The following is a 14,501-nucleotide window of genomic DNA, read 5'->3' as shown; positions in this document are numbered from 1 at the left end:
CCTTGTCTTTTTGGGGGACCTCCCTCTAAGTTTCAATTATTTTATTTTATTTTATTTTAAAATAAAAAAGAACATTGTTAAGTTTACAAGCAGATATTTTGTAATCAGAATGCGGGATGATGTGAAGGGGGCATTGTAAGTAAACGTGAAGCACCAAAATCCAAAGTTAATGCCATTTCTTATATTTGGAAATATATTGCTTATTAAAAGGAAGTGTACATTGCTTGTCTTTCACCCCAGTGCCAGGACACTGGAAGCTGGGATCAAGATTACTTCTTGCTGAGCAGCTAAGTAAAATGTGGTCTGCATGTTTTTCTCCATGTCACTGTAGGTAAAAAATGTCCTTAAAAAAACCAAAAACTGATTATTTGGGGAAGGGGTCCTAGTATACCCATAGGGTGGGAAGACAGAACTCTTTCTTATTTTTAGGGGTTTGATGTGCAGCACAGTCAACAATGGATACAACAGATTTGTTGTGCCTCAAACATTTGTACATTGGATTTCCATGGTTATTGTTCTCTGTTTGTTTGGTTTGGTTTTTCTCCACTGGAAAAATAGTGTGTAAAGGTTTCTTCAAAGTTGCAAAATGCTTTGAATGGAACACCTGCTGGTTAAACATTCTGCTGACTGAAATATAAGGCCTGCATTTTGTGCTGCAATTTTCTTTTCTTTCAGATGGTAGCCAAAAATATCAACCATAGCTGTCTTTGGAGGGAGAGAGAGGGGAAAGATTAACTGTAGTTTCAGAAATATTTACACTTTCCATTATTCAGGACAAAGGACACAGAGGAGGCAAATAGCATTCTGGATGGCTGACTTCAGGTTGAAAGTCACTTGTATTTTATCTTCCTCCAAGGTGCAAAATAAAGACAAATGGAAGTAATTCCAGAGCCAGACACTGTTTTTCCTCTCTGTTCACTCTTTTTATTGAAGAGGGTAACACCCAACAGGGAAATTATTCTACACAAGCCCTGTTGAAATGAGTGGGAGCTGCCCCAATGCTCTTGTACAGCTCCCATTCATTTCAATGAGGCTTGGGTATGGCTGGGGGAGAGTCCTGGGGGCCACATTTGGACCTTGGGCTTGTGGTTCCTTCCCCCTACCCAGCGTATGCCATAGAGTACGTATGCCATAGAGTATGGTTCCAAGCACAATTCAAAGTGTTGGTGCTGACCTTTAAAGCCCTAAACGGCCTCGGTCCAGTATACCTGAAGGAGCATCTCCACCTCCATCGTTCTGCCGGACACTGAGGTCCAGCTCTGAGGGCCTTCTGGCAGTTCCCTCCCTGCGAGAAGTGAGCTTACAGGGAACCAGGTAGAGGGCCTTCTCTGTAGTGGCACCCGCCCTATGGAACGCCCTCCCATCAGATGTCAAGGAAATAAGGAACCATCTGACTTTTAGAAGACATCTGAAGGCAGTCCTGTTTAGGGAAGCTTTTAATGTTTAATAGGTTATTGTATTTTAGTGTTTTGTTGGAAGCCGCCCAGAGTGGCTGGGGGGACCCAACCAGATGGGCGGGGTATAAATAATAAATTATTATTATTATTATTATTATTATTATTATTATTATTATTAGAGTATCTTCTTGTGATATGCAGAATTGCATTGTAAAACTTGAGAAAATATTGCTGCAGATCTGGGGCAACAGAGTTTGGGGGTGCAAGGGCACCCATAACTGCTAGAGTTAGTGAATGTTAGAAATTAATAAAGGGGTAGGATTGAGCTCATATTTAGCATATTGAAGGGAAGATGCCAGGCCAGTAGCAAAATACAGGCTAAGCTCCCTTTCCAGGCCAGGGCCTCACCTGGGATAGGAGCCATTAAGTATGACAAAAAGTATTGATGGCGCATCACAGGGAAATCCTTGGGCCTGTGCCAGTGGAGGTTGCCAATGTAACGCTGAGCGATGACGTAGGCTGTGGGTAAATCGTCAGCTTCTAAAACTTGGTTTGGGATAGCGGGAAGAAGGGGAGGAGCTACTTGGCATGGGGTTTTCTGGGACAGAGAAGGCGGAAGTGGGAAGAACTCTATGTGGCGCTGGCTAGAGGAGGCTGCACTGAGAGACTGGGAGCCATGACTGGCTGTTGCTTTGCACCCAAGCTTGCTGAAGAGAGGAGCCATGGGGGACACTTTTGGGGCATAATGTTCTGCGCCCCCTCCATTGAAGGCTTCAGGTGTAAACATATGTAAAAGAAACCATATTTCTTAAAGACATGGCAGGCTCTGCCATGTATTGTTTCCCAATGGAAACATGACTTTGGGTAGGTGCCTGGAACACCTTGGAATCTTGCAATTGTTCAGCAGAGATTGGGTGCTGGTGTGCAACCTTCGTAGCAATAATCTTGGGGTGGGGCGGGGGGGTGGGGATACTTTTTGCTAAAGTAGACTGACATCCAGAATTTTACCGCTTGCAGAGGAAGTTGCCCTCCCTCTCACTTTTTTGGAAGCTAAGGAAATATAGCTTATGATTACCCCAAATGGCAAAAAGAATAAAGCACAGTTTAAGTTATATTGCTTATTTCTTGGTCTGTGTTTCATATACAAACAGAGCTAGGGTAGCTGCGGTAAATGTTTTAAACTAATAGAAAACTTGATTCTCAGAGACTACATGTAATATGTATGGAATAAGAAGTGTACACTCTCATTTGACCAAATAATAATGGCAGTAAAAGCAGTCACATGAGCAGCAAGGCAGTGCCTGGAACATCAGGTCATATTCAAAGTCAATGCTATTTTAAGCAGCTGAATATGAAAACGGACTTCAGGTCGATGGGTATCACATTCAAAACCCTTTGTATTGTCTTGAGTGACCTTATAGGATGTGACTTTACAGCTTGGATATGCTGAATAGGTTGAAAAATGAAAAGCCTTTGGAGCAACATGAAAATATGAAGCACTTACATTATTTTCATTGAGCTGCATTAGACAGAACAGGCTAGGGGGAGTCAGTAAGTTAAAGTAATCCCAGTGCAATTGCCAGAAGTAAAAGGAATAAAATCCCCAACTGAAACTACTAGTGTGCAAACAGTAATAAACATGATTAGCTTTTGCCAAGGTTAGGAGAAGAAGATGGAGCTTAGAACATCACAAAATGGGGCAAAAATGCAATAACTATCTTGAACAGCCTGGGGCTTCATAATCAATGAACAAGATTTAAATGTCTCTCAAAAACTCAGCACAGCTCTTTGAATTGGAAGAGAATTTTAATATATTTTCTACTTGGAACTCGCTGAAATTGGAAGAGAAATGAAAAGAGTGGGTACACCTCTGTCAGGCTTTGAAAGTGGATGTGGAGGCATAAATAAATGATGACGATGATGATGATAATTTATTATTTATACCCCGCCCATCTGGCTGGGTTTCCCCAGCCACTCTGGGCGGCTTCCAACAGAATATTAAAATACAATAGTCTATTAAACATTAATAGCTTCCCTAAACAGGGCTGCCTTCAGATGTCTTCTAAAAGTCTGGTAGTTGTTTTTCTCTTTGACATCTGGTGGGAGGGCATTCCACAGGGTGGGTGCCACTACTGAGAAGGCCCTCTGCCTGGTTCCCTGTAACTTGGCTTCTCGCAGGGAGGGAACCGCCAGAAGGCCCTCAGCACTGGACCTCAGTGTCCGGGCAGAACAATGGGGGTGGAGACGCTCCTTCAGGTATACTGGACCAAGGCCGCTTAGGGCTTTAAAGGTCAGCACCAACACTTTGAATTGTGCTCAGAAACATACTGGGAGCCCATGATGATATTGTCTGCTTGTTAGTTTTAGTTTTGTCTTTTGTGTTTTTTTGTGCTTTTAACTGTTCTCAGTTATCTTATGCGTAAATCACATTGACACACTGGTTTAGAAGGTGATTAATAAATCTGTGATGGTTTGGAGGGGTTGTGGTGGCACATGCCAGTTCCAACTCCTTTGCCTGCTTATAAGCCTCCCCTTAATAAGATTTCCTGACCCCAGGGGAGATTCTAAATGCACTCATAAAAGCACATTAATATCCCTTCAGATCTTCCTGCACAACACAGGAAGGTCAGGGTGGAGCCAGCAGGGATGAGGATGCAGTGGTCAAAAACAGCATGTGCTGTGTTGCACCTACCCTGTGCATGATTTTAACACATATAAAAGAATGCCCCACCAATGGCCGCACTAAAAGAGATGTGTTGCCACACGTCTGGGCCAAATGTGTGCTGATATCCTCCGTTGGGCAGGATGACACAGGTGACCCCCTAACCCCAGCCTGAGGTAGATCGATTGTATGATCAGGTTTCAAATAAATTTGCTCAAACTTTGCTAATTTTTATGTGGAATATTCACAGCATTATGGATTGTGTCTTGCTAATATTACTGATATTTATTAGCTGCTTTCCTTATAAAAATGATGCCAAGTTGCTTAGAAATGTAATGTAAACACTAAAATCCGCTACAACAAACACAGCCAATAATAACCACACACAACAGATGAGCAGTAGAGATCCCAACCCACTAAAGGACATTGTTGCTTCCGATAGAAAATTTTAAACCTTGTATAGATATTGAAAGGTAATTCCTTGCCCACACACATGATACAAAGTGGAAAAGGAATGGTGATAGAAGTCTAAAACATACAGCTTCTCCTTCACTGGCTGGTGGAAAGGGTCAAGCTGATCTTCCCTAGCCCTGGTTATGGCTGTGCTGGTATTTGATATTTCTCTGTGAAAGCAGTGCTTGTTGCTATGTAGCAGTATTTAATATTTGACTGATTTCGCAGGCAACGTTCAGCGATATTTAGCACTGTGTACCTGACCGTTTATGAGAATTCCTATTTGCTGCCTGCCAGTTCAGTATATTCTCAAAAATGTTTTGATTCAGGTGACCATTTAAAGACATCAACCCTCTCCTGCAGTCTGAAATGGTGCAGCCCAGCAAAAGCTGTGCCTCGTGATATTTTGTTCCACCCATTTAAGGGAATTTGGCAGCATTTAGATGCGGCAGAGGTGGCCAGTCCCAAGAACCAGTTCTGGGCCCTCTTGACCTGTGGTCAGCTGCAGTGCACAAGCTCCTTGTGTAAGCAGACACAGGCACTTCAATTCGTTCCTTGCTCCTAGATTGGAACAAGATAGTTCCCCCATGTTCCCTGACACTTCAGAGCTGGCTTCACCTTATCTGTCACGGTGTACTGAAACGTCGCTCGCTTTTGATAACGGAGTGTCCCCTGCACTGGTCCCAATTGCATGCTTTTAGCTTTCTTGGAAGTAAGATTGTGCAGGCCAATTAGCATCTAATTTTAGCAGCTATACTTCAGCCCTTGAGAGGAGGCAGTCATTTTGGACTCACAAACCTTGGTTAAAGAACATCCTCTTTCAAGAGCTCTGCAGGTTTGCTTTTCTATCCAGCTTTGTTGTACAGCTCTTATCACTGCTATCGGAGTACTGAGAAGTCATCGCATTTCCCCAGGGAGCAAGATTGAATTTAAAAACACAGGTCCTTTATTATATAGATATATGCTGGTGAATCTCAGAGCAGTTTGTCCAGGGCTCCTAGGGAGCTTCAGCATTGCTTTATGGGATCAACGCCCTGATTCTTCTTCACCCTCACTCCCACCAGAGATTGGAAAGTTCCTTTTTAAAATGAACCAGTTATCATTCTAGTTTAGCATGTCCAAAAGGGAACAGCCTTCCTATAGGGTCCTTCCCACCTCAATTTCACAAGGGGATGTATTTGTCTGGCGTCACCTGCACACAAACATTGCAAAAATTAGGGAAACAGAAAGAAGTCTAGTTTACAATATATATTTCTGGGCCGTGAGAGTTCTGATAGCACAAGGATGGAAGACTGAAGAAATCCCAACTAAAGAATTATGGCAAGAAAAATTGATGGATTATGCAGAACTGGCAAAATTGACTCATAAGCTACGGGACAAGGATAACTGTGACTTTAAGGATGAATGGGAACCTTTCACAAAGTATTTGAAGACGCAACAAAGCGAACTGGACTCCTTGGCAGGTTTTGAATAAACATCCACAATTTTTTTTTTTTTTTACTGATAATAATTAGCTAAACAGTTGGAGGATCTATACAACTCTGTAACATGCAGAAAATAGCATTATTGGAGAAACCAAAGACTGAAACTGAGGGAAGTCGGGGGGGTTGGGGTGGGGGTGGTTTTTGTGGGGGGAGGGGGGAGGAAAAATGGGGAGGGAATAAGGATATGTTTTTGGAAAATATGTTTTGTTATAACTTTGAATTAAAAAAATTTAAAAAAGAAGAGAAAAGGGTGATAAAAGATTTGCATGTTTAAATTTAAAGATAAAAAAAATACAATATATATTTCTGGGAGTGTTTGATTCATTGTGAGTTCATGGGGTGATGTTAAAGAAAGAAGGGGGCGAGGCTGATGTGCTGAGCAGGAATTCCAAATTTAGGCCGTCTTTTGGCTTTTTTCAGCAAGGGAGTCAGGACTCAGCAATGAATCTCCACTCTTGATAAGTACAAGCAGGTGTGAAGCACTAGGAGTCAGCTTTCCTGAATGCAGATATGTCAGCAGAACAGAGTAGTTAACATTTTTATGACAAGATGGGCATCTGTGTTTCAAGATGGGGGAAATGTATAGTCTTATAGAGGTGACAGCTAAAGATGTCTTTTCTTTTAAAGAGCTCACTTTAGCCAGGCTCAAACCCTTGCTTCTTTTTGTTTTCATCGCAGACTTTGCATTCGTTAATATAAACTTTTTGTAGATATAGTTTTTGTTTTTACCAAGAGGCATGTATTGAACTGAACAAGGGCTGAATCACAGCAGTGTTTGCTCTGCCTGTTAGTCCTCTGCACAAAACAGAGGCACAGGCAAAGGGCTCTGTAGCCCCTTCCTCTGTGGCAGAACCCTTCCTTTAGGCTTCTCATCACCATTTGCCTCTGCCTTGCACATACAGGAGCCAGCAGCTGAGGGCAGTACTCTCACAGGGCCCAGAAATTGGACTTAAAGAGTCTTCTGCGTGAACCCTTGGGTGGTGTCGTGGTCTGGTTTTGTAGAGGACCCTACAAAGCAAGACTTATTGACATATCAGGGGTTGCAGCACCATGGAGAGCTCTGAGTGAGAGTTGGAGCCTCTTATGTCCAGTCAACCTCTCCTAGGTTCTACCTGCTTTTGAGAACTAGAGTCCTTAAAGGGCCAATGCTCTAGCCAGAAAATGGGCCCTCCTCCATTCCTTGGCCTCCTACCTGGTGCATTCAAGGTAGTTAGGAACCGCATCTGGCTCCTTGGCTAGTGATTCAGTTCCATGTGGTATCAGGCAAGTCCCGGCCCTCATTATTTCCAAATGGACCTTAAAGACTTGCATTATCATTATTAATTCGTATCTAAAGTAACCCTGCCTTTGGGGACTAATTAGGCTCTGTATATTGGAGGCTGCGTGGTGGTTGCTTTTTGTATTAAGGTCAATTGGTTTGCATTTTTCTGCATGGCTATGGATACTTTAAATGTTTCAAGTCTGTTTCTTATGGGATATGTGTTGGAAATGGTTGTAACCCATTTTGGAAGACAGTTCCCTCCCCTCCCCCTGGTCTAAGGGTCTCTTAAATAAATGAAATAAACAAACATAGTCTTGGGGGGAAGCTGTTGAGATACAAAATGGTGGGGGGCGGTTGAGGTGCTTATTGAATCAGGGGACAAGGTCATGAGTCCCTCAGCTCTGTCAAGATCTGTCATGGTTTGGCAGCCCCAGACTGAAGAGGAGGAGGAGGGAGGAGGAGCAGATGGAGGCTGGAAACCTGGAAACCTTCCTTTGTGACCCTAGTTGTCAGAGAGGGAACTTAATTATACTTAACTGCATATGCTCAAAGACTAACATTATGCTTCCTGTGTATCTAAAATAACCCTTGGTTGTGAGAAGCTGAGCAGTATATGGCAGTATTATTCTATAAATATCCCAAAATGGGCATAATCTACCTATAAGTTATCCTAAACAAATGCTAGTGAATGGATGGAAGCTACCATTCAGAATGAACAAAGGTCCAATTCACAGACAGTAGCCCTTATACATGAAGGAACATCTTCTGTCAGAGAGATAAATTGAAACAAGTTCAGATAAATAGCCCTTTTGTGCTGTTTTCAGTCACCTTTGGGAATAAATGGAAATGACCTTGTTTTTGTTTGTAAATTTCAAAATGCACTAGAGGTGAGCTAATACTCATCTTATTTCAAACAGTGATGCATCTATTTAAACCTGTTACCTGCTAGTGTAAACAAGACCTTTAGGATTGAACTTAATCCCTGTGCAAGGAAAGGATATTGTGAAAAGAGTTTGTGCAATGTTTGTTGCATGCTATCTCTCTGCAGAACAGCTAACTTAATACCTAGGTATGTTTCATTCCCCAAAACACCTTTGTTAGCAGGAATTTAGATGAGTGGGGCTGAGAAGTAGATCTTCAATGCAGCGTGGTGATTTCTGGAAATGATGTTGGATAGAGCAGGGAAATCCAGTGCATCCCTCTGATATCAGTTTGATTTGACTTTGAATTGTCAGCTGTAGGTGACTGTGAGCACATGGGTCAGTAGATGCAAGCATATATGTAGATGAATTGTGCTCTGTCTTGACGGCCTTTGTTTATCTCTCTCATTCTTTTCCTCCTGCAGATTACGCCAGGCAGCAAGGCAGCTCAATCCCAGATGAACCAGGGGGACTTGGTGGTAGCAATTGATGGAGTCAACACAGATGGCATGACCCACCTAGAGGCCCAGAACAAGATAAAATCAGCCAGCTACAACCTGTCTCTTACTCTTCAAAAGTATGAGGAGATAAGTTACTACCATTGTGGGGAGATGGCTAAAAGGCACCACCTTAAGAGTGTTGCTGTGGGCATTGTGTTGTAGTGCAGAAGCAGGGTGTCCTGGTTCCTCATGATTCCTATTCCTGTGCAAGCACATGACGTAAATGCAGCCTTTAAACCTGCCTTTTTTAGAATCATAGAACTGCAGAGTTGGAAGGGACCCTGAGGATCATCTTGTCCAACCCCCTGCAAGCCAGGAATATGCAGCTTTCCCATATGGGGATTGAACCTGCAACCTTGGCGTTATCAGCCAGCTTTGTATTGCATGTGCATGCACACACACACACACCAGAGTGGAAAATAATTCAAAGACTGCATTTTGGATGTGATGTTGTTGGGCTGGGGACAGAAAACATTATGAACTTGCAAATCCTGTTCTTGTATAGGAAGGTAGCAGCATCTAAAGCAGCTTCCCAAGCCATTTTTGATGATGGAATCTGATGGAAATTCCAGATGTTTTGCTGTGTAGGCCTGGTTGTAGGTCTGATTCAAAGAGAACAATCACCCCACAGGAGTACCTGGGGCATGTGCTGGGTAGCCACTGGGCTCAAGCTCTATAACTGGTGCTTCCACATGAGACGTGCTTATGCTGCTCTACGTGGATTCATTTTCAGGCAGCCACTGCCTCCCTGTGTGAATTAAGCTCAAGTTGCTTTATAATCAAGATTAAAATCCCATATATGTGTCAGATGCCATTTTATTTTGCATGTTGTTAGCAAAGTTGAACTCTGTGCAGAATTACCAGCTGTATATCACTGGACTTAAACATTTCAAAACTAGAGGTGTGTTGTTTTCCCACTTGTTCTGAACTTGCTGTTGCATCCTGATATTGTGGCAAATTGTTCCACCTCAATCTACCAAGTTCAATCACTGCCCTTCACGATTCTGCTAAGGTTGCAGCTCTACCTCCTAGGCCCTGCCCTGTCTTCTTCCCCTCTTTGGTTCAACCCCAGAAGCAAGTATTTTTCAAATCCACATTTAGTGACCCTAGCTTGAGCCTATTGACTATCTCAAGTTGAATGAAGTTATATACCATAAGCTGTTTCATTTATTTATTTTTACTGATGGCCAAGTTTGTTTTTAAAAATTAAAATGGGAATAAGTTTGAGTCAAGCGTTACAAGGCATGTTCTTTAAGGATGTTTTGGGCCACCTAGTCCAAGCCCCTACAATGCAGGAATCTCAATTGAAGCATGCATGACAGGTGGCCATCAATATGCATTGAGTTTTCACAGGGGTCTTGTGTCCTCAATATGATGGTCAAGAGGACCTAATGAAGAGGATGTGAGGGTTTGACACCAGTGCACCCCAACAGCAGTGCAACTTGAGTTCCCTCTCTGCCTACCCCTATGGGTGATTCTGCATGGCTATCTGCAATGGTTTTGCCTAGGTGTAGGTTGATTGCTATAGGGGAAGATTGAAACTTGGCACTGCCCTGGCTTGTGATGGGTATGCAATAAGGATAATCTCTTACCTTGGGTGATTTGTAAAGGATGGAGAGAAAGAAGCCAGTTTATGGTATAAGAGCAGTTTATGGAATGTTGAGATGAAGCGCTGAGTAGGGTGAGTTGAGCCCCTTCTGAGCGATTGGTGGAAAAAGAAGTTAAAAAATAAAATGGAAGAGAGGGATAAAAACAAGTACTGAGAGTTAGTTATAGAGCAAAAACTTGCCTTGAAGTGAGCCTTAGAGCTGAGGACCCTACTTCCTCCATTGTCTGTAGGATATATATGAATACAGTCATACCTCGGGTTACAAACCTTCAGGTTGCGTTTTTTTGGGTTATGGACCGCCGAAACCCGGAAGTACTGTAATGGGTTACTTCTGGGTTTTGGCAGTCACGCATGCACAGAAGCGCTAAATCACGCTTTGCGCATGTGCAGAAGTGCAAAATCACAACCCGCGCGTTCGCAGACCCGGGTTGCGAATGCTGCTGGTTGCGAACGTGCATCCCGCATGGATCACATTCACAACCCGAGCGCCCACTGTATGAGATTGGAGACCACTCAAGCTAGGAATCCTCTGCTGACAGTCTGAAGTGATGCAGCCCGGCAAGCACTGCTTAGCTCTCAATAGTGCATCTTTCAACATATATACAAATTTAAATGATCCATGATCTCTGTAGTGTTCATTATTGTGATAACGGATGAACTCGCTTTGACCACAGATGATTTCATTTTTCATTATTCAAGTACAAGTCTCGTGTGCCTCCCTTTACAGCAACTATAATATACATCAGTGGCTCCAGAGTTTTCTGACCTGCAGCTGAAGCTTCTACACCACATCCAGATAGTGATAGATATTTGCAGATGGTGGTGGGGATCTTCATACAATATTTACTGACCTCATAAAACTTGTGTAGAATTCTTATGCTGTTGCAACCTGGTAGATTAAGGGTAAGAAAAAAACAACTATGAGACTTAAAAAAAAATCAAATATGGTATTCTCTTCCCAGTCTAAGCAACTGCCTCTAACATAACTCACTTCCAGTGCAGACACTCTTCCTAAACTGCCATTGATTCCAGTTGTAAAAGCCTTGGCAGTTTGCTGGGAGACAAATGTTCTTTTGCAGCAGATTCAGTCATAAATCAGGCATTTAACATCTGTGGTGACAGCATCTGAAGCAGACGTAATAGAAAGCATTGGTAGCGTGATTCAAATTGTTTCCCTGCTCAAGGTTGCTGTGATTTGGGCACCGCAGTTGTCTAGCGCATACAGTAAATGCCTGTGCTTGTGCCCACCCCCGGTCTGTCTCCCTGTGGATGTGTGCAAATGCAGTTAGGGTGAAGACAGATGTAGCATTTTTTAAATGATCTCAACAACAGGCTCTTCATCTGCAGCGTGAACTTGGCTTTGCAATTGTTGGCAGAAATGTAGGCACCAAGAAGTTGAATGCTGGATCAGCGCATGAATCAATCCCCAGCTTTGCCTCTTTTGCTGTGTGTCTGATTCATTAGATATATTTTCAAAGTAAGATACAGTGGTACCTCTGGTTCCGTACTTAATTCGTTCCAGAGGTCCGTTCTTAACCTGAAACTGTTCTTAACGTGAAGCACCACTTTAGCTAATGGGGCCTCCTGCTGCCGCCGCACTGCCACTGCATGATTTCTGTTCTCATCCTGAAGCAAAGTTCTTAACCCAAGGTATTATTTCTGGGTTAGCGGAGTCTGTAAGCTGAAGCGTATGTAACCCGAGGTACCACTGTATGTTTATCCATGGTGCTAAAAGTGCAGGCATGAGCCTAGCATTAAGCAGTTTAATAACTAATGTCTCACAGTGACCAGGGAAATGTCTCCTAATGGATAGCAAAGATTAGCTGTTTTTTTCTGGGATGTTCTGAATGGAGATTGCCATCAGTTTGGGGAAGGTGACTCCCCGTGAAGCTCAAGAGGGACAGATTTGTATGTGTGAAAGAGCGGTAGCAATAGAAGCAGTTTGGAACAGAGAATGAGGCCTGCTGCCCACCAGGAGCGCTTGTGCTCTTTGTCTCCACCTGTACTCTATTTGTGTGTGAATGTATGTAAAGTATCATGAAAACATCTAAGTCTCCAGTGATCTGTCCTCTAAAAGGAAGCCAGACCCAGGCAGAGGTAGCTTTGGATCTTCTCACAGCTCAGAAAGGTAGGGTGTGCTTTATAATATATGTGTTCATCCATAGCCTTATGAAAGGGGGGGGGGGGTTTAAGAAAAAAATTCACTGTGAATTGGTGTGTTGGTGAGAAGCTAGCCTGTAGGTGCCCATCGTTGCTACAGAACTATCAGCATCCAAGAAATAAATAGAACCCAGAACTTTATTTTTCTAGACTTTAACCCAGGATTTGGTGGGGAAAGTATTTCTATTGCACATGTCACCTGAGAGCCTTAAAAAAATATTGTCAGAACAGGGGCAGAATAGTAAGTCCTACCTACTTGTGCCCAGGGATGACCTGGTGTCTTAATGTTTTTGCATGCAACCTATCTTCAGGACTTTGCTATAAATGAAACCAAATATTCAGAGAGCTGACCTCGTTTTATTAGCATAACCCGAACACTTCATGCAAAAGAAAATGTGCACCAATTTCCTGGATGAGCAGATAACCAAAGAAAATGACTTGAATTTAAATTATGTGAGCCAAAGCCATAGCAAAATGTGAAGCAAGGGAACTGTAGACAGACCCGTAGTCAAATACTAATCAGCCAGACAACTGCTGGCATAAAACTGAATCTGTAATTGTGGGGCAGCCTGTCGGTAATATTATAGGCTATCCTGTGGGAACAACAGAGACAAAGTTATCCTCTATTAAGACTCATTGATTTCAAATGGAAAGTTAAAACATGTACATCAATATCTCCTCTTGAAATCAATGGGTTTTAAAGATGCTTAACATTGGCTAGGCGATGTCCGTATTTTTATTTTTATTTTACCATTTTTAACTAGCTGTTTTTCCCATGGAGATATATATAGTAAAAATGCTGAGAGGGATGTGTGTTTATTTGCCTTAGATTAAGAGTGCATTGTAATTCCTATGGCAAGCCTGCATGTGCTTGTCTTTGAGCAAGCCCCTTCGGAGTCAATAAAATTTACTTCTGAGTAGACATGCATAAGTTGAGACTGTCAGTTGTTGCGTTGCATGTGGAGGAGAGCTCAGTTTTAAATGCATCACATAAACCCTCTTAGCTTCACCGGAGACCCAGTAGACCATCAATCAATGCCATGTCTTTAAAGGGCACAGAAGTATTTATTACTCAGAAGAACCTACCTCGCGGTTAGAGATTCTTGCGGAATGTACATTGCTCACCCAGAACCCCACTCCCAAAATACCAATGGAGAAGGTAATGTGAAAACAAACCTTCACATTTGTCTGGGGTATATATCTCCTGGGTGGGTTGTTGAAGATAATCTCCTTCTGCAACATTACTTTGTGCTCGCCGTGTAAAGGTCAGCAGGCATTAATGGTGCTTCTGTCTCACTTGATGGCTTGACACGGACTGAATAAAGCCATGATAAAGAGTTATTACAGGTTAGATCTGCCACAAGAATACCTTCTGCTTATGGTTAGTGCTGATTAGCTTAGAGAATTGACAAAATAAGCAGCAAATTATGAAGGCATAGGCTAAAATGACCTATATTGGGCCAGGAGGGGCCAGGATTGAGACATTTAAAGTGAAATATAAGGACTCACAGTGATGCAGCTATAAATGCTGTGGTTTGCATTGCTATTTCACCTCTTTGTGCCTACGTGGTATTTTCCAAGTAGGTTGCTTATTTTTCTGGTATATTTGTTTGGGAGATCTTGTTCGGCAACCACTTTTAAAAATACTGAATTGATTCCCTTGTCTTCTGTTGCAACCTTCTCGATGCAAGTGGTCTTACTGACTGTTTTCATCCTCTTCAGAGGTGAGATTTGTACGCTTAAGTAGATAGGTAGTGAGTGTGCTTTGGGTGAGTATACTTGATCTGTTCTCTTTTGCATCTACTGATATTTGATTCAGTGGCTGATGCTTTTGTTTTGTTTTGTTTTGTTTTCAGGTGTAATTGATCTGGCAACCAGATTGCATTACAGGGTGTTGAATGCTATTTGGCTAGCAGGATAGATAGCTTCCAGCTGTTGGAAGATGCCACTGCAATTGTGGCTTTGGTTTCACATTAATACTTAAAGAAACCAAAGTGTGGTTGTATGACAGCACTATAAAATAGTTAAGTAATTCTCTGGAACTGTCAACATTTG

The 14,501-nt window shown here is 42.5% G+C and overlaps 1 protein-coding gene across 14 annotated transcripts in view; it reads left to right on the top strand.

The window, feature by feature from the left end:
* Window positions 1–14,501, top strand: part of LDB3 (LIM domain binding 3) — a 155,967-nt gene that overhangs the window by 56,005 nt on the left and 85,461 nt on the right. For all 14 annotated transcript variants that reach the window (XM_053388273.1, XM_053388274.1, XM_053388276.1 and 11 more), the window contains one exon: window positions 8,603–8,754. In XM_053388273.1, the coding sequence (XP_053244248.1) occupies window positions 8,603–8,754 (152 nt within the window). The remainder of the gene's footprint in view (window positions 1–8,602; window positions 8,755–14,501) is intronic.

This window comes from Podarcis raffonei, chromosome 5 (genome assembly GCF_027172205.1).
Source record: "Podarcis raffonei isolate rPodRaf1 chromosome 5, rPodRaf1.pri, whole genome shotgun sequence".
NCBI classification, from domain to species: domain Eukaryota; kingdom Metazoa; phylum Chordata; class Lepidosauria; order Squamata; family Lacertidae; genus Podarcis; species Podarcis raffonei.
This window is presented reverse-complemented; position numbering and strand designations above follow the sequence as displayed.